The sequence below is a fragment of the Gnatocerus cornutus genome, chromosome 1 (assembly GCF_029298725.1).
Source record: "Gnatocerus cornutus isolate USDA-ARS CGAHR chromosome 1, icGnaCorn1.1, whole genome shotgun sequence".
Classification (NCBI taxonomy): Eukaryota; Metazoa; Arthropoda; class Insecta; order Coleoptera; family Tenebrionidae; genus Gnatocerus; species Gnatocerus cornutus.
This window is the reverse complement of record NC_142233.1, coordinates 36,214,581-36,234,339: the sequence shown is the minus strand read 5'-3', so window position 1 is coordinate 36,234,339 and position 19,759 is coordinate 36,214,581. Positions and strand designations below refer to the sequence as shown.

The window sequence follows — 19,759 nt, the reverse complement described above, 5'->3', positions numbered from 1 at the left end:
CGCTTTCCCAGGGGCCCCTTGCCACGTAAAAATTTGTAGAAATTGAAAAAATACAAATCAAGTACGTAAAGCTTTCTTTGCATAATTTTATCGATGGGCCCCCTTTTACGATTTAGCCCCGGGTCTCAAATTTTCTTAATCCGGGCTTGGCCCCAGCACATTCATTATGTGTCCAAACGTTGCATAATATGCATTTAATACACAGCTCTTCTTTGTTGTCATTCGAAAATAATGCGTCGCAGAAAATGCATGGTAGTCGAAATTTGGACCAACACATGCTTTAGCTTTTGGTCCCATGTACGCTATAAAAACGGAAACTTAGCAGATAATTCATAATAGATTTTAAAAGGGTAAAAAAACATGTATAGTTATATGGCTAGGACCAACAAGTAATCTTTAATAAAATCAAGAACACACACCTTAAAAGTTTGAAACTTGCGAAAATAAATTTTTATGCACTGCAAACACATGTCATACCGGCTTAGGCTGCACTAATTACAGGAAAACTGAATTGACATAATGCACTCTTTCAGAAGTCTTTCGCTGAATGGCAGCCTTTTTTTGTACCTCAAACTTTGCTAGTCGGATTTTAGACCCTAGTCGATATGTGGACCTTTTCCAAGGTTCCTAAGTTAAGCAGGTTTGCTCGTTACTAAGGCTGAAACTCCACCCCCTTTTGGTTGCTAGGGATGTGCGACCATAAATGACGTCACAAGAAAGTTCTGCGGTGTAAAAACATTGTTGATCGCCATTGTTGTTTAACAAAGTTCTTGTAGAAACATCAGAGTGTTAAGTATTGCTATTTTAAATAATATAGAGCTTTCCGATAACGTATCGCGCCAGTTCAAGAAGCCTACTTTTGTTGGCTCAAAACTTTGTAGCAAACCTGTTAATTTTAGTAACCTTGATACTAGCTCCCCACAAAATGCGCACGCAACCTAGGTAAAATGAGAAAGGTCTCTTGCCATTGCCCTACACAACGAGCCGCTACTGGTAAGGCTGCGTGTGCGCGGATAGCATTAGAAGTGTGGTTAGTCCTTTTATTAGTCGATTGTGGATTTTACTAAGCCGGTTTTTTGTCCAAATCCGCGCATCTTTTGTGTTAGTATAGTAACATCAAGATAACAAGAACTAGTCTCCATGTCCAACATTGCGTCGACGCATTTGCTGTAATAACAAATAACACACTGCCATCGTGATACCTTGATGTAAGTGTGATTGCCTACGTAACATCTGATTGATGTGTGCGTTTGCTTGACCAACTTGCCCTAATAAAGAATAAAGGCAATTTGTCGTGGTGCTCTATAACTTTTCTTTAATAACATGCGTTTTTTACCCATGAGATCTAAACTAAAGTGGTAAACTGTGAAATATTGGCAGTGACTGTGAGGTTATTAACGTATGTTGTGCCCTGTGCAACAGTTTTGATCTTTTTTTTTCTGCAGTATTGTCACGTATTTTGGTATGTATTGTTTTAAAGTAGTAAATCATGTGGATGATTTGATATTAAATTGGTTGTTAGTCATTTATATTAATACTAAACTAATTGAGACATTTAATACTCAACTTGTATGGTTATGTTTGATGTGTTGTGGGTTCGTTCATGTGTTCTTTTTTTGGTTCCAGCAAATCTTCCTTTGGTGGCATTGACTATAATTAATACTTCGTTTTTAAAGCCAATTGAACAATATTTTGAGTCAACAAGTTTTTTGTAGTATCTATACCAAAGTAACTGGTGACGTTGAAAACATGTCTAGACCAGTTTAGAATTGACCAGAACGATTTGCTGATGACTACGCTTGGCCCGATATGGTTTTTAAGGCAGATCAGCGATGTTAAATTTATTTTTTATTTTCTCACTACATAATTCTGGTAGCGTTTGGTCTCGTTGACCCCCTGATCTCGTTTAGATATATTTATAGCGAGGCAACATAATTGCAAATTGTCTAGATGCATAATATCTGTAATCCATGTATTTTTAGATTGACAAGTTTTTTCCATTTACAGTCACTTTTTTCATTGTTCGTTTCGTAGGTGTTGCTTTTTTTCAAAAAAAAACTATAAAGGGTGAACCAAAATAATCATATTTGGTGATGGCCCTGGAGTTTTGAATTGGTGTTTTCCTTAAAGTTTTTCCTCGAGTTTTTCATTCGCTTCAGTATTGGGCAATTTGTTGTCAGTTTTTACTAACTCGTCTAATGTGGTCGGTCCAACGTGTGACTCAATTCCTTTCTACTGTTGTAAAAAGTCGTAGACATTTGAATCTTCACCTTCTACCTCAAATATCATGCTTTAGAAAAACTCATCCCCAGTTGGCTTTGAAATTTCAAGTCATGACTTTGATTGAAGTATTTAATAGTGTTGTTTCTATCAAGTAATTTGACGTTGTCGAAATGTGAATTGTGTTAAAATTTTAATAAAAGATCTTCACAAGGCCGTCGTACTACGAAATAGTTATTTACAGTCGCGTGTGCTAACTTGTATTTTACAGCGCCAAATCAGTTTGAAGCACGACGGCGTAGCCGGAGTGCTTTAATGATTGAGCGCTGTAAAATGGTTAACGCATAAGAGTTGTATTAACCCTTTTGGCCGAAAAACTTTTAATTTAAATAATTGGGTTTTTCGAAATTCATGAGAACTGTTACATCTGACCTTTATAAATTTCATCATGTGTCAATTTTGTCAATTTTGTAGTTGGTGCACAAAAAGTACACAAGATGGCGCTGTATAAAAAATGTTTTAATCACGACCTGCTGTATATCTACGACCTGTGCATTCGTGTAGTTCCACTGTTTCTCCGCATATGCTTTGGAAAGCGCCACTGCTCGGGCACTGTTGGGAATATTTTACCATATAGGGTTTATTACCAACATTGTTTTTTGACATTTCAAATTTGAAACTTGAATTTTCAAATTATTACACGTTGTTTGTCGCTTTTTCAAGTTATCGTTGTGTGCTCTGTTTACGATCGTTACTTTGTTTTACGTGTGTGTTTTTTGTAGCTTTCAAAAGTCAAAAAATTTACTAACCCCAAAATTCAATTTGTCAACAATGTCAAAAGCGCCTGAGCAGTGGCGCCCTCCTCGGAAAATAAATGCGTTTTCTCGGAAACATTCTTGATACGGGGAAATGAGATTATGCACAGGCCTTAGATATACAGCAGGTCGTGGTTTTAATATGACTTTAAAAATAAAGTCCAGCTCATTGCTATCAGTCCACTCTCCTGTGTAAATTTTTGAAACTTTTTGGGTGTAAATCAGGCTTTCAAATCCGTAGGGAGAAAACTAGGGGAAAATTGGATATAGTAATTTTTGAGGTTAACACATTGTCAAAGTTGAGTGTATTAATAAATAACTAATTAAACATTTGTTGCAACTAGAAGTTTTTAATAGAGATTTAACAAGTTTTGGTAATGTTGTGCATGACGATTAACTTCTACGCATGCCACAGTTGCGTCAAGGTCAAACGCTTTTGCTGCCAATTGTTATAGCATATCCGGTGGGAGATTGGGATATTTCGACAGTTGACATATAGGTTGGCAGCAAATTATGTTACAAAATACACTAAAAACACTAAATTCCTACGCGAAATGAGTTGACAGGGTTGTCAGTAACTGGGGTTACTTTGTTATTTTAAATTTCGCGCGTATGGAACACTTTATTGCGTAGATTTAGTGACTTTTCTGTCATTCAAACTCTCACTGTACGAACTATACTAATAAAAATCGCTAGGGGCTGCTGCCAACTTAATTTTTTCATGAGTGGAACGATAGTAATGAGCTCTGGTATAGAAAAATCGAAAGACTTTTCGTCGAAGGACAAATAATATACACCCAAAACATAATCATACGAGCTTATTCGGTTGCACCCAACTCATCGAAAGACTTCTAGTTGAACGACAGTTAATATACGCGTGAAACATACATAGAATTTGATTTGAAATTGCGACAAATTTCTAGGTATAAAGAAAGACCGAAGGTTGAACAGTCACGAACGCATTTCGTGCAACATAACCATAGAAATGTTTCCATTGCACTATGATTGTACATGAAAATATTTTTTTTAAGTAAAATAGAACAATTTTTTATCGTTTACAAAATAAATCGTATATGCCATTCACAGCAAAAATGGCTTTGTGTGCTTCGCCTGTTAACCCTCAGCACATAAAGCTTTATTTTTACTCCTAATGACATGATGTACTATTTTACCAAGAAATTTGCAAAATTTTCTCTGAATTAACCCCAAGTTAACAATTTTAGGCACCTATGTGGAAGCTCACCCACTAAAGACAAGTTTGTTAATTATGTCTTATTCAGATGTAAATTCCGAAAGAGAAACCGTTTAGTAGTCATGTTGGAATTTATGAAATCAATTAGCTGCTGGAGATTTCTTCTGTCATCAATTTAGCCATAAATATGAAATAGCACACCGAACCTTGAAATTTTAACGTCGCAATTCAACCATAATTCAAAGTTTTGCGAAACGATAATCGAAATCGAAATCGTATATTAGGTGTCCTAGAACTCATGAACCAGAGAGCAAGAAAAGCAGACATCAATACAGATTACAAATTCAAAACCAAATTTACTTGAACAAAGACGAACTGAGAGCCAATCCCGAAAGCTTTTGCATAGGTAGAACGGCGGGGAAATAAAAGGCCATTTCAATTTTCTAGGTAACAGGACCATAATGTCAGCCTGACAAATGGACAAAAGTACTCTCTATTTTGCGTATGACCTGGCCATCGTCGGTTCAGCGATGGTAATTGGCTACCGTAATTTCGTCTTGACTCGATGATCTTTTGCCCTAAACATTTTTCGTTTTGAAATTTTGGTTTTGTACGGCTGTCTGCATGTGGCTGTTTTCTCTGGGTCACGAGTTTTAAGACACCTGTATTTGCGATTGAATTGGGAATCAGACCGTTTCGATTTGGTTTAAAATATAAAATGATTTAGGGGCGTGCGCAAATTTTATGTTGTTTATTACAGCTAAAGAGCTCAAATTTTACTCTCGTGAATGTGCTTCTTTGTTATCAAAAATTTATCAAATGCATAATCCATTTTACAAATTCTACAAACTTCATATTACATACAGCATGTCCGGAAAGTCACGCACCACCTTGAAGGAGAGTAACTGGGCACTCGTTTAAAATCCGAAAAAAATGTTTAAAAAAATTCTACACTCTGTTTTCGCAGTAGAACCTAAAAAAAATAAGGCAAATAGAGGCAACATTGCTAAACTGTGCATCGAATAATTTAAATTTCAGTTCATGAAAGAATAAAGTAACTATGGTTCATGTGAACGATGCCCCACTGATCGACATTGTTAATTCGAAATATTCGTTAACACTTTTCAGAGGTTTTTTACAAGATTCTTTCGATTTTTTTGCAACACATTTCACGCAATGTCTTTTATACTGGTTGTAACAGAAATTGATACATTATATTAAACTTCGATTACACTGATGGTAGATCTCGATAAAACAACCAAATTTCTCTTTTGTGGTTTTCCAAAATTCGAGCTCAGTTTCGAGATATTAATAATTTTGGAAATTGATCAGTTTTCATGACTAACTATATCCCTCTAAACAAAAATCTAAACATTGCTAGCTAGTAGGCAGTAATGTAAAAAAGAAAGCTAATAACGTTTTTTGTGTCGATTTAATTACTTGATTTCATGAATTATTTTAGTTGTAATTTTGGCGGTTTCGGAAACATGGTATCATTGTTTTAAGGAAAGTGAAAATGGTTAATTTTTCAAACGTCGAGTTAACCGACATGGCGTTGATTGACGGGAAGGTTGGCCAAAATGCTGCTCGGGCTCAAAGGCTAGAAAGACATGGCATGGAAAGATTTTTGAGACGTGTAGAGTGTAGTTGTAAAAATAATGGTGGGCACTTTGAACACCTTCTTTAATTTCATTTCATAAAGTTTTATCAATACGAAAAAGGTAGGATATCTTGTTTTTCTTAGTCGAATTTGATTTTTTTTTTACTTATTTCCTGTTCTAAAATTGTCCATACATTTTTCATAAAAACGACAGGTGTCTAAAAATCGCGTTGACAGAATTTGCTCTTGTCCATAATTTACGAATTTATAAATTAATTTAAACGCGCATAGGAAAGTGAATTCAACAGATAAGTTTTTTGTGCACCGCGTTTTTGCGGACAAGGTTTGTGTCACGTTTTGTGTAGGAAAATGTGCATACGAGGGACGGTTAAAAAATCGCATTTTTTTTGGAAAATACTTGAGAATTTTGGAAAACCGAAGAGGAAAAAGTTGTTTGTTTTATCAAGATCTACCACCACTTCAACTTAATGTACTCAGTTCTGTTATAGTAAACTTAGTTGACATACACCTAGTAAACATTTTATGGCTTAAGTCAAACCACCCTTAGAAATAAAACTGGGTGTTGTAAACTGCAGCCGACAAATTTCTAGGTAGAGGGTTGACCGATGGTTGTACAGGCCCGGACTCATTCCGAGCTCATTTAAGGAGATTTTTATGGTCCCCAACCGTATAGATTTAGTACTGCCTGGTCCTCTCATAATGTGGCTATAAAATTTACTAGGTGTATGTCATCTGAGTTTACAGTACACCTGTATCAAAAATACATTAAAATATGAAATTATTCCACAGAAATTCTTAATTTTGACATTGCATTTTAACTTTTCAATCCATCATACCTTGAAAAATAAAATTTGTTGTCTATGATATGGCCCGATAATAAAGAGTTAGGTGGTGCGCGACTTTTCTGGACATTTGTATATCGTAATATTTTAAATCATCACGAAACATAAAGGTTAAAGTGAAACAACATGTTAAAAATGTATTGATTAAACATCTTAATCTAGGTGAATAATAAGATATAAGTGCTATGTTCCGGATTCTACATATTTTAACATTTTCATCATTTACATTAAAAAGAAATTTATATGAGTGTAATCGTTCATAAAAACTGTTCCACTATTTTATATTGGATAATTTCTTATCAAACTCCTTGAGATTGTTTTGGGTGTTCCTAATTTATATGAATTCTTGTACATGGTAATTGATATAGGCGTTCCAGAAAATTTTGAAATCAGTTTAACACTTCATGAGTATATTTCTTGCTAAACCCCAAAAAGCCGGCAACCGACCGTAAAATGTGTGTATGTGTAGTGTATATTATTTATCCTTCGACGAAAAGACTTTCGATGAGTTGGGTATAATTCGCAATGAAGTGTGGGACCTTCGGTGGTGCTTTTTGAAAAATTTATGGTAGGAATATTTACGTCCCACTGAGAGGGCTAACAGTATTCAACAATCAATTATTTCGCGAAAGACTGTATATTCTATTCTCCTTCAAAGAATTTTCTTGAATCAATTCTTGGTGTTCACATCATTGTCGCCCCAGAGCAAAGTTCGTCAAAAATATAGCAAAACTACCATCAGTAGAGCGATGATTAATCTAATAATAATGCACAAGAAGTAAGTGATTTGATTCACGTATTTTTTTTGGAAAACGCTATACATGGTTTGGCATTTAAATAGTTTGGATTTTTGAAAACACGCATTAACCAACAAATAAATATACAATGTAAATTTATATATTCAGATTATCCTAGTTTATGGTGATCCACAGTAGGTAGCTTGGAAAATCTGGGTTCTACAATATGTCGAGAATATATCAAAATATCAAAACTCTCGGTATTTGACTTCCAAATAAGCGACAATTGTTGATAATTCGATGTTTTAATAATATTTAGCATCTTTTAGTTAAAACAATCAGCTATCAAGATTTGTTATCTATTATCTACTCCATCTAGTACCAAAAGCTTTTCTTGCACAGAAATAACATTTCTCTGGCAACTTTTAACTGTAGACATAACATTTATGACATAAAAACCACATAAGTAGTACGTTTCGGTATTAATATAGTTTATTTTTTCAGATTAAGATGGCAACTCATGTAATAAGGGTGTGCGTCTTCTGTTTAATCTGTGCGACGCATTCTCCTTGCGGTTCCCATGCAGCTGTGTCTCATGAAAGTCCTCAAGTACATAATTTGCATAACCTCGAAAATCCCTCAATTCTAAAGAAAGAAAAATTTAAAGAAAAAGGTCCGTGGGAAAATAGTGAACTTACTACAAGCAATGAAGACGATAAAGTGCACGTTATCAATAGACGACATAGTGATGACAATACGGACATTAGCAATAAAGACTTTTATTTAAAAAAATTGTTTACCAAGTATGGTGATGGAAAAACTCTTACAATGGATGGCTTCCAGAACCTTCTTCAACATCTATTTGAAATTCAACTTATATCCAGTCAAGTCAATCATACCGATGTATTGAATGACGCACAATCCAATGACACTGTAAGGATTTATCATAAAATTTGTGTGTGTTAATTGTTACAGTTTCAGTGTATTATTAACAACGCATTGGTTGGACTCTTAAATTCAACGTCGTTGAATTCGACTGGTGCATCATTAAATTATACTACTGTAGACAGTATGTGTGCTGCAATGCTCTACAGTATTGTTGCAGGAAATTGTACTTCAACTTCACTAGACTTCAATGTAAAAGACGAAATTGTTGAGGTAGCTTCGACCTCAGTCACTACATGGTTATACTCAATGGGTGCCGTTTTTGTAATAAGCACATGCGGGATTCTCTCCTTATTAATTATTCCGGTAATGCAGAAGAAATTTTACAAACCACTTCTTCAGTTTTTGGTTGCTCTGGCAGTGGGTACACTGGCCGGTGACGCATTGTTGCATTTGTTACCTCATGCCATGAGTAGTGGACATCACCACGAACATGGTCATGAAGAAAGTCATGAAAACATGTGGAAAGGATTTGTTGCTATGCTAGGTTTGATACTTTTCTTTGTTATGGAGCGTTTTATACCCCTTGTTCATAGGTGGAGAAAAGGGAAACCTAGTAAGGTACGTACAAACATTTTTATCAAAACTAAATATTATTTTTAACAATTTATGTGAATTGTAGGGACATTCGCATGTTAAAGTGCTAAGTAGTGGTTTGGATATCAATAAAGCAGCCGATACTCAGTGTAAAGACAGATATAATGCATTTCCACGTTGTTATAAAGATATCGTTGATGATCCGAGTATTTTTTTGTTAAACGTGTTGAAGCCGTTTTACTGTTTCTTGGTTTTAGGTACTACATTTTTAGAAGCTGGAGAGACATCTAACGGCTTAGAGGAATTACTTAACACGAGGAAGAAAAAACCCCAGAAGCAAGTAAGTTGAAATATTCTGTGATACAAACTTGTGAAACTAAAAAAACAGGTACAATTTTAATCAAAAACTGTTATGTTGCAGTTAGATTTCCATAATTGCCTTTTTTTTGTAGAAGAGTGCATGTAGTTATGCAGTTCTTGCGGTCTACTATTTATAATCTACTAATGTTTAAAAATTTTACGGCCGTAAAAACTATACTAAAGTATAAACTTGAAATAAAATTAATTAATAACGTTTAATACTAATAATTCTATTGTATAGAACTATTTTATAATATAATTTTGCTAACTAATATTTTATAATCTAGGCCATAATGATAAAGAAAGTGACGGTGTGTTGTATGGAGAATGTGGTTATGGCTTTATCTTTATAAATTGTTTAGAACAACCTCAGGCTATAAGCCCATAAACATTATTGCCCGTAGTCGGTTTGGTGTGGTTGACAGAAATTTGAACAGATATGACTTATTGATAGAAGTATAAAACTGAATTTCATTGTTTTTTACTACAATTTTATAGTTAGACTTATCAGAACACCTTTTTGATAAGTGCAAACCTGATATACAGCAATTCCTTATGTCACGGGTGTGACAAATTAACGACAATTTTTTAATTTATTTATGACTAAGAGCTTTTTCAAGCAGAAGTAGACTGTTATCTCAGATAGGTTACAGAGCTGCAAATTATCAAAATAAAATTTGTTAAGTTGCGATTGCAGCTCATAGAGCAACGAATTAATTTGTGGTGTCACGGGTGTGACGCGTATTAAATTTATGTTTACTATAATTTTTTTATAGTTTTTTACTATAATTAGTGCAAAAACCGCATTATCAATTTGTTACTTTATATACAAATTTTCAATTTTTAACTCCACAGATTTCAACCGGTTTTGCCAACTTTTCTTAAAATATTGTCACGGGTGTGACAAATTTTCTTATCAAAGTTTTAATTCAAAAACAAATTATGAAATTATTTTTTTTATGTATTCAGTATCTGATGTGATGAGTACATAGTTCAAACTTATTTGTCCACTAATTTTACATTCTTAAAAGTTATATTTTGAGTGAAAAAAAAGTGAAGCTAAGTGAAAAATTTAATTAATTAAATTTATAATAATAATTTAATTAAATTTATAATAATTTATGAAGTAGATGAACGGAAGAGTAGTGAAAAGAATGTGGTTATTTAAAGTATCAAGTAGCAAACAATTCAAACATTCATGGTTTTGGTTAATTTAAGATTTATATATTCGATTTTTAACAAAATTATGTTTAATGTCTGGAACTGCTGTATAACAGTATGCCTCGTAGGTTAACTATACCTGTCGTAGGTAATATCTAAAATAACCCACTTCTACCATAAATAACTATTTCAAATTTACAGACTGTACCCGAATAAAGTGTAGAAATTTTAACTTCAATATCCGACACCCTGTAGATAATGATTCTGCAAAAAAAAATCGAAATTCGAATGGGGGCAAACCCCCCTTGGATTACCCGTTATTCGACGCTTATGGCACTGAATTCAACAACTGTTTCCCAAATACTGTAAAAACCGTTCGAACAAACAACGTTTACGCTCGCTTCTTAACGTACTTGTTTAACTTTCACTTAATTACTGATTTTAAAAACATAATTTGTTTGAAATAAATTGGGCCCTCAAAAGAACCAATCTTGATTTCGATTTCCAACTGAAATTTTAATTAGAATCTAAATAATGAAAAAGTTACCTCAAGTAATTACGAAAAATTATGAAATGCCCTGCGCTGGACAATCCAATTTAGATTCATCCGTAAATAAAACACTTTTTAAAGCTTTTTAAAGACATTTTTTGCCACGCGAAATTTGGCCATCATGTTAAACCGTGTGGTCTGATATTGCGGTTAAAGTCTTTGCACTTTATTCGGGTACACCTGTACATTGTTAATAACTTAACAACATACCTTTTGTCGCAAGAATTGTGATTGGTTAACTATAAATGACCCCAATTTAAAGTCTAATGAGTTTAGAATTTTTGTTTCGTAAATTCACTCTCAGAATGCAAGACAGATTATATGGTTAACGCGTCCATCGCGAGTTCAGGGACACCTGTATTTAGCGTTCGAGTATTTTGAATTGAATATTAATATTTTAAATTGTTGCAGAGTGCCACATACGGCAAAGGAGAAAGTGTTGCCAAAGACAAAGAAAATGGTGAAACAAATCAAAACATGACTGAATGCCCTAACGATTTAAACACTTCGATTAATTGTACAGAAATAAACAAAATGTTGCCTCGTATTGAGGGTAGTGGCAGCGACGAACCAGTTGCCGATTACACAGTTATACTTACTGAACACGGTGCAGTACATCACGGCCACTCTCATCTACATGGTCATGTTCATGCAGCTCCACAAAACTTTTCTTCTGTAGCTTGGATGGTTATTATGGGCGATGGTCTGCATAATTTCACTGATGGAATGGCAATAGGAGCTGCATTTTCTGGAAGTATAGCTGGAGGATTTTCCACAGCAGTTGCGGTGTTTTGTCATGAATTGCCTCATGAAGTTGGAGATTTTGCAATGCTTTTAAAAGCAGGAATGAGCATCAAACAAGCTTTATTTTATAATATAATATCAAGCGTATTGTGTATTTTGGGTAACTTGCTGGGAATTTGGCTAGGTTTGTTAAAGGTTTTTTTTTTTTAAACGGATTAATGTTGGGATTTTTTACAGGAAAAACTGAAGTTGCAAGTTCGTGGGTGTTTGCTGTGGCAGCTGGTACTTTTATCTACATTGCGTTAGTGGATATGATCCCTGAATTAAGTTCCGCTCATGAAGATGAAGGAAACCTTATTCAATCTATTTTACATTTAAGTGGTTTACTTTTAGGTTTTGGAATAATGACCTTGATTGCATTATATGAACATGATTTGAAGAATATGTTTAAAGATTAATTTTTTAGTATTTATTTTCTAATGGCTGTTTAAATCATTATCATAGTAATAGGGTCTGAAAATGTGTGGGAATTTACTCAAGAAGACCCCAACTTTACAGAAATGTTTGACATAAACCTTACCAGACTTTTTGATACATCCTAATAAATGACAATTTGTATCTAATAAAGTATGTTATATAAACAAGTACTGACAAACAAATAAAACTTATTTACTTTATCGAAACATGAATGTTAAGATGTATCTAATACGTTTGTTTGCTTGCATGTTAAGTACATCATAATAGTTATGAAAATGATACAATTAATTCATAATAACATAGTTACAGTTTCATAATATGTACAATAATGTACGAATAATTGGACACGAAAGTTGCGAGCCTCCCGTCGGGTTAGCCAAAAATCCCGATTATGATATCTAGATTTCTATGTAATATTATTGAAACGCCAATACAGGGGTGTCCGGAAAGCGGCGCACCACCTTGAAAGGGGATAATTTGGTGGTCCCTCAGAGTAAAGTCCGTTTGTTTTTTTTTTTTTTAAACCACCAACACCGCACTCTCCCACCACTTTACAACCGGCAACATTGTCGATGGTAACTTTTTGATGATAAAATCAAATAGGCTAGTTGCCTAATTGACAATTTGATTACACAAAACGGCCTTTCAATCTGTGCCGAGTCTTTTCACTATTAAATCCTTTGATTTGCAATCCAACAGGCTGTAAAAGAATGTTTTTAACGGAAACACTGCCTAATTTTCAGAAATGTCAAAAATTTGACAATTATTTTCTCACCAAAAATCTCCCTAGACAACGTTGCCGGTTGTAATGCAGGGGAAGATTGCGGTGTTAGTGGGTTTTTAAAAAAAACGGACTACCAAAAAAAGTTCTTATATTCAGAGCCATGGTTACGTTGTTGCATTGTCGCTATGGTTCATTCAAAAGTCGAAGGCTTAGTGTCAAAAAGAGCTAACTGCAAAAATCGGTTTTTATAGAAATTTAGTTTAAAGATGTTAAGTTCCCAAGTTAGTCTTCTGTTGAGTTAACAACATGATAAAATATTGTAACGGTTGCTCGAACATAAGAAATAAGGTTTCCTTAATATAGTTTTCTCAAATTGCTTTAAAAATTTCACAATTTTAAGACTTTACAACGTTCTGATATTGAATTATCTCGCGCGTGTTTAGTGTCAAAAACTGTTATGTGCAAAACCCAAAAATGTATTAGATTATTTGGAAAGAAATTAGAGATTACAAAACGACGAAAAATTACTTGAAATTTAAAAAAAATATACAATCCATTTTAAAACTAAATTCTGTATCCTTTCCTAAGATACGATGGCCCTCAGTAAAACTTTAATAAAAGAGATGATATGGCTCTTTTGTAATATGTATTCCGTTCGAAAAGTTCTTTTAGACCTTTTATATTGTGAGAATCTACAGAAAATGGTCCATTGTATTTTTGTTTTAATCCAATAGCTGTAACTGAAAATTTTCTTCTTTAACGCTGTTGAATTTTAAACTTTCGGAAATCGCTATGGTCAAATTTCAAATGTGGTGCGCATAATTTTTTTAATATTGAATGTCTCATTAGTAATTGTATTCATTTTCTAGCACTTGAACAATAGTGAACTAACAGAATGACAGTTCCAATAAAGTGCTGCTGACAACACTGCGTAACAAGGTTTTGGTACCCTCAAAATAAGTAACTCACATTTTTATAAGATATATGTCGTTTACCGCAAGTCTATCCCGTCGCGTTTAGAAGTTATGGGGACGTCTTTTCAAGAATAGCAATTTTTAAATCAAGTAGGTTATGAGTATATTGCAAGTATTAAACCTTAAAAAAAAGTCATTACACAGCTTAAGTAGAATTCATTCAAAATTGTTGTAAAAAGCACGAATTTTTGTGAGTGTAAAAATTCGCATCAAAGTAGGCGGTTCAAACCAGTTATGATTTGCATAATTTTCATCATTATTTTTTTAATTCTCGTTTTTTCTGACATATTTTGAATCTTTATGACCATCACTAGGTTAATATCTTAAATAAACTTGAAAAAACTAGTTCTTTTCTATGCTTTTTTAACTATTTTTCAAATTGACATAACAAAACAATGGTACGTGATACGAAGCTTTTGAGGTGAAGATATTGTTTGGCACTTTGTTTAAACAAATTGCTCTGAAGCAATTTTCTTAACTTAAAGTCATATTTAAGAATTATTAAATATCTCGTTACTACAATTTTTAATTCACATTTTGATTTCATTTTCGTGCTTTTGGCCATAAAAGAAACATAATAAGTTAAGTTTGCCATCGATTTATGTATTTTGATTTTTGAAATACATAGTTTTTGGAGTTTAAATCGCATATGGTTAGCACTAGATTAAAACTGATTAGTTCAATTTGAAGCGCTCAGTTTCCTGTACATGTACAAAAAATCATTTTTTAGCTTCATAATTAATACCTATTTTGGGCCGGAACACTAGTTTCCTATACAGGGTGTGTCGTAAGTTGCGGATAAACTTGACGAATTCATAAAGGCCGTCTTAAAAAAACATAAAAACGTGTTTTTTGTTCTTATATCAGTTTCACTTCTTAAGATAGAAGCAGTTGTAACAAGCAGATAAATACCTTTTTGTTAGGAAATTCAGTAAACTTTGAATAATGAAGTTTTAAAGCATTTGCAAACGAATGCAACCAATTTTAATAATCAGAACGTCGTTAGTATTGGGTATTGAAAGTGTTAAATTTGAAAAAAAGGTGGCAAAACATGGCAACACCGTATAATAACATCTTTGTTAAAAACATATGAAACTACGGAAACTACAAAATTTGATTTACAATAGTCAATAAAATTGACTTATGTTAGGTTTTTATTTTCTTGTTTGCATACATTCTTCTGGTAGAATTTTCTCAAACGAGTCTTGTGCAATGTACGTAGTGCTTGGGAAGTGCGATGGAATTCATGAATCATTTATTAATACGGAATTCAAAAATGCAAGTTACTAAGCAACAAGATTCATTAAAATCAACCTTTATAGGTACACAGGTAGTAACAGTGTTGCCAAATTACCTCAGTAATACTACTCAATATCTCAAGAAATATGGTATTTACAAAAATAATTTTTTCAACAATACTTTATATTTAACTTTCCAAACATGGTGGTCGAGAGTTTATCCGCGACTTACGACACACCCTGTATAAACGAAATTATCTGGCAAAAATAAGGGTCGTCTTTACTTATCAGTTTATCAATACAGATAGCTATTTATTTGAAAATAAACTTTGGTTTCGCCGATTGTGTAACACCTACATATTACAGACTCGTAAAACACGAAAACTAACATGTAGCTGTAAAACCAGAATACAAATGAAAAAAAAATACTAGCGTAAACCACCACTTTTGATGTTTGAATGTTAAGTAACAATAATTTCAGAATAACATTTTTAACATCACTCATCCGTTTCTCTCGGCACCGACTTGAACAAAGATAAGATTAAATAATTTCAAAAATAATCACGTAGATAATTGTTCCTTGAAGTAATTATATTAGTTCACTATCAGACATACAAATACAAGTTCTAAAGAATCTAAAATGTTTGGTTGCGGGTCCAGAAAAGCTCCTGACGAAGTTTACGAGCGTTTCAATAAATCAACTAAACTACTTTTATTGGGAACAGGCGAGTCGGGTAAAACTACGATTATAAAGCAAATGAAAATTCTGCATATTAACGGATTCACAGATCAGTACGTATAGTTAGTTAAGTAAATTAAGAGCATAAACATACTGATTTTAGAGAAAAAAAGGACAAAATCCCTTTCATCAGACAGAATATTCACGAATCCATTTATGATATCGTTAATAATATGGATAGAATAAATCCTCCTCAACAGTTAGGACAGCCTGAAAACAAACTTAGTGCAGATTTTATTTTGAATCTTGGACCAAAAGAACCCTCGGAGTTTACTCAGGTGGAAGGATGCAATTTAGTCTATTTAAAACTAATTCAGAATTTTGTAGGAGTATTATGACCATATTAAGAACCTGTGGCAAGATGAGGGTGTAAAAAAAACATTTGAACGTTCTAATGAGTATCAACTAATAGATAGTGCCAAACAGTAATTTTTAAAAAAAATTGTTTCTCCGGTGATAAAATTTTTGATACTTTTTAGCTTCCTCGACAGAATTGATGAAATCAGAAGAATCGAGTACAATCCTACCATCCAAGACATTTTGTTCTGCAGAATTAAGACCACTTCGATTTCGGAAATTGAATTTAGTGTGCCAGTACCAAAAATTTACGGTGGCGGAAGTGCTAGATTTATAATGTATGACGTTGGTGGGCAGCGAGGAGAACGACGGAAATGGATACAAGTATTTGATGGAATTAACGCAATCTTGTTTATAATAGCTGCAAGTGATTTTGATCAAAATTTACGAGAAGACGAAACTAGAAATCGTTTAACAGAAGCTCTTTCGGTATTTAAAGATATTTGCAGCAGCAGGTTTTTGCGGGATGCTGGAATGATTATATTTTTGAATAAGCAAGACGTTTTTCAAAGAAAAATCGAACAGGGTAGGAAATTGGAGAAGTATTTTCCTGAATATGCCACTTTCACCGAAGCACACAAGACGGAATATGAAAAAGCAAGGACATTCTTAGATAAAAAAATCAAAGTATTTATGAATCAAATTTTCAGATTTAAAAATTATTTATTTTTAGGAGATATCTAAAACAGAAGTAACTGTGAAGAACTTCAATCCAATTAAACGATCCGTCATTGAAGAGAAACTTATACCTAAGGACATTTACATTCATCATACTATTGCAACTGACACAAACAATGTAAAACGTGTGTTCGACAGTGTCCATGAGATGATAATTAAAGAAGGAATCAAAAATATTTCAAGCTATTAGTATAAATTTATTATATAATGCAAAAACGTATAATTTTATTTAAGCAAAGACCACTTGAGTTGTTCTTTGGCTGACTGTATTACCTATAAATAAATTTAATTTGTTATTAAAACTAAGCAAAGCAAACAAATTATCAAAATGATCAACTTTAATAAAAACAAACAAAAATCATTACCAAAAAATTGAATGTACTGCATTAGTTACCTGGGCTACAGTCTGCTCTCCTAAAGGAATGTCATCATTTCTGAGTGCTACTCTTGAGACAACTGAATTAGAATCAGCATCAATAATAATTCTGCAAGTTTTAATTATCAGTTACACAGTTTACTAAAGTTGAACCAATTACCCGTCATCGCAAATTTCATCCATGGCTAACATGACAATATCTAATGAATCCAATACTGCTCTTTTTTCCACATTTTTTCGTAAGATTTGGCTAACTGAGTCGTACAAACAATTAAGGACGCTCATCAAGATTAACTAAAAAAAAAGTCAGTTTAATAATATACATATGAATTATTTAATGAGAGTGTAATGGTAAATACAGTTGGTCTATAAATATTTGAAAACCAAATGAACTACTTCATGACCAGCCACCGACCGTGATCCTAAAAGGTACTCAATAATTGTGCAATAATTTTTTGTATTCAAATGGATCCGTAGGTGTTGATTCATGGTGCATTTGTGTTGTATTATGGTCTATCTCTCCCAAATTTTTAGTCAAAGTCGATAAAATTCTTCATTGAGGATATTTAAATTTCATGACGGATGGCCAAACTACACCAAATTTTAATTTCACTTTTTGAATCAAATTACAAATGAAAATTGTTTTATTGCCTGCATTTGATGTTTAGATTTTCGTCAGGGTTGTAAAATTTGTGAATCACGCTGTATTTGTATTTATGCCCAATCTTTTTATTTGGAATCCAACAGACTGTAAAAGAGACGTTTTTAATGAAAAAAACTGCATTATTTTCAGAAAGTTCATTAATTTTACATTACTTTTCTCATCTAACAATCTCTCTACACGACGTTGTCGGCTGTAAAGTAGAAGATTTCTCTTCACACTCACCATAAATTAAGAGCATAATAACATTGTTTTCTTTTGAGCACATTGTTGAAAAGAATTTGACTGAGAAATTGTCAATTTCAAAGTTCACATTACTGTGTTTTTATACCATATTTAATTAATTAATTGCTAGGAAAATTTTGCTTGGGTTGCGTTTTTAGTTTGGACCACAATAATTGGCAATATTGGGGCCAGTTTTGTGCTATTTAGAAGCATTCAAATGGGGTTTCCTACAAATGTTACCTTAATGGATTTTGCATAATTTGGAAATACATATATTGTGGTGATATTTGGCCTTTAGTTTTGGCGAGCTCCAACTGTTAAGTTGAAATCAAGCCCTACAGTTTTATTGCTTATTTTTAAAGAATAACTAAATTTATTTTTTTTTAAATCATATGGTAGATATAAATGAAAACTGAGGGCCCGATTTCATGTTGACTTGCGGCATTGCAAATCAGAGCTGTCCTTTAGCAACCCTAATCAAACTGATGCTACCTTAGCAACTGCGTCAACGCAAATTTGCACCGCTGAGTTAAAATCGGGCCTTTTAAAATGTACTGATACTGACGTGCCTTACCTCATTTTCATGTGAACTACCCATCACATAAAAAAATAAATCCACGTTACTGCGATACACACAGGTTAAACCATCTAACATTATTATTTCAGCATTTGCTCTGTGAGTTTTGTTAAACAGATTTTTTTCAAAAGCTCTCTGTTCTTTTGCTGTCGGAAACGCGTTCTTGTCGTAGTATTTTGCCAATATTCTGTTACCATCATTGTCAAGAATTGCAATACCTTTAACCATGTAAAGAGTTGGTTCCTAGACAGACATTGAAAAGTTTTTATTACACCAACGAGAATAACTTACAAGTAATGATCCTTCCATTTTAAAAAAAACTGTTTTTTCTACTCTTTTGATAAGTAGATGCCACGACAATGTTGTACTTTTAAAATTTACAAATTCTAATGTCAATTTCTGATGTGTCAAGTCAAAACTACAACCTCAACTTTTGACAGATTTTAGTTTGTTTGACGTGTCGTGGACAAAAACGAGCTAAGACGAGTGTGCACATTATCAACGATTCGGTTCCCTCGTTTATTTTCGTGTATGGATTTAAAAAGTATGGAATTTAACATCGAAGTATGTAATATAATCAAAATACGAGCAGCTTCTTTATCTAAGGCTTCAAAACAATAACATAATTTTTCTGTTTACGTCGGTTTAATTTAAGAAATTTTATAATGAAGGTTAGAGGTGAACTTTTTAGTGTAATGCGAATCTAACTAACCTAACTAACCTAAGATTTGGGTTTATTTTATAATTTTTTTGGCTTACTATTAGCATTCTTTAAATCTATTTCTTAAAGATAACATATTCGTAAGACATATGAAATACCCAAGTTTAATCAGAAACTAGACTTCCAGATTTCATGTTTGATAAATTTTTGTTTTTTGTTGGATTACGATTAAGTTTAACGATAATCATTTGACATGCGTAGTTATTATAAGGCAGAAAATAATTTATACTTCCAAACTTTTTAATAAATTTTTAACTGTTCAGAAAAAATTGAGAAACCACTTTTATC

The 19,759-nt window shown here is 33.1% G+C and overlaps 3 protein-coding genes across 4 annotated transcripts; 2 read left to right on the top strand and 1 right to left on the bottom strand.

Annotated features, from left to right (window-relative positions):
* The first annotated feature begins 995 nt into the window (after window positions 1–995).
* foi (solute carrier family 39 fear-of-intimacy) lies at window positions 996–12,407 on the top strand. 2 transcript variants are annotated; one of them, XM_088042059.1, is made up of 7 exons: window positions 996–1,208; window positions 7,932–8,360; window positions 8,409–8,933; window positions 8,995–9,115; window positions 9,167–9,249; window positions 11,392–11,908; window positions 11,962–12,407. In XM_088042059.1, exons 2-7 carry the CDS (start codon window positions 7,938–7,940, stop codon window positions 12,180–12,182), a joined length of 1,890 nt encoding a protein of 629 aa, XP_087898185.1. In that variant the 5' UTR covers window positions 996–1,208; window positions 7,932–7,937; the 3' UTR covers window positions 12,183–12,407. The 2 variants fall into 2 exon arrangements, with proteins under 2 accessions (XP_087898185.1, XP_087898178.1); XM_088042052.1 differs by having other exon boundaries at window positions 996–1,462.
* Window positions 12,408–15,692: 3,285 nt separating this feature from the next.
* On the top strand, window positions 15,693–17,101 carry Galphaf (G protein alpha subunit f). Its single transcript, XM_088046616.1, has 5 exons — window positions 15,693–15,929; window positions 15,980–16,154; window positions 16,204–16,301; window positions 16,356–16,860; window positions 16,907–17,101. The coding sequence occupies exons 1-5, from the start codon at window positions 15,778–15,780 to the stop codon at window positions 17,099–17,101; spliced, it is 1,125 nt and encodes a 374-aa protein (XP_087902742.1). The 5' UTR covers window positions 15,693–15,777.
* zetaCOP (COPI coat complex subunit zeta) lies at window positions 17,088–19,234 on the bottom strand. Its single transcript, XM_088046628.1, has 5 exons — window positions 19,042–19,234; window positions 18,748–18,993; window positions 17,448–17,581; window positions 17,306–17,396; window positions 17,088–17,184 (listed from the first exon to the last, which is right to left on the bottom strand). Exons 1-5 carry the CDS (start codon window positions 19,057–19,059, stop codon window positions 17,137–17,139), a joined length of 537 nt encoding a protein of 178 aa, XP_087902754.1. The 5' UTR covers window positions 19,060–19,234; the 3' UTR covers window positions 17,088–17,136.
* Window positions 19,235–19,759: the final 525 nt, after the last annotated feature.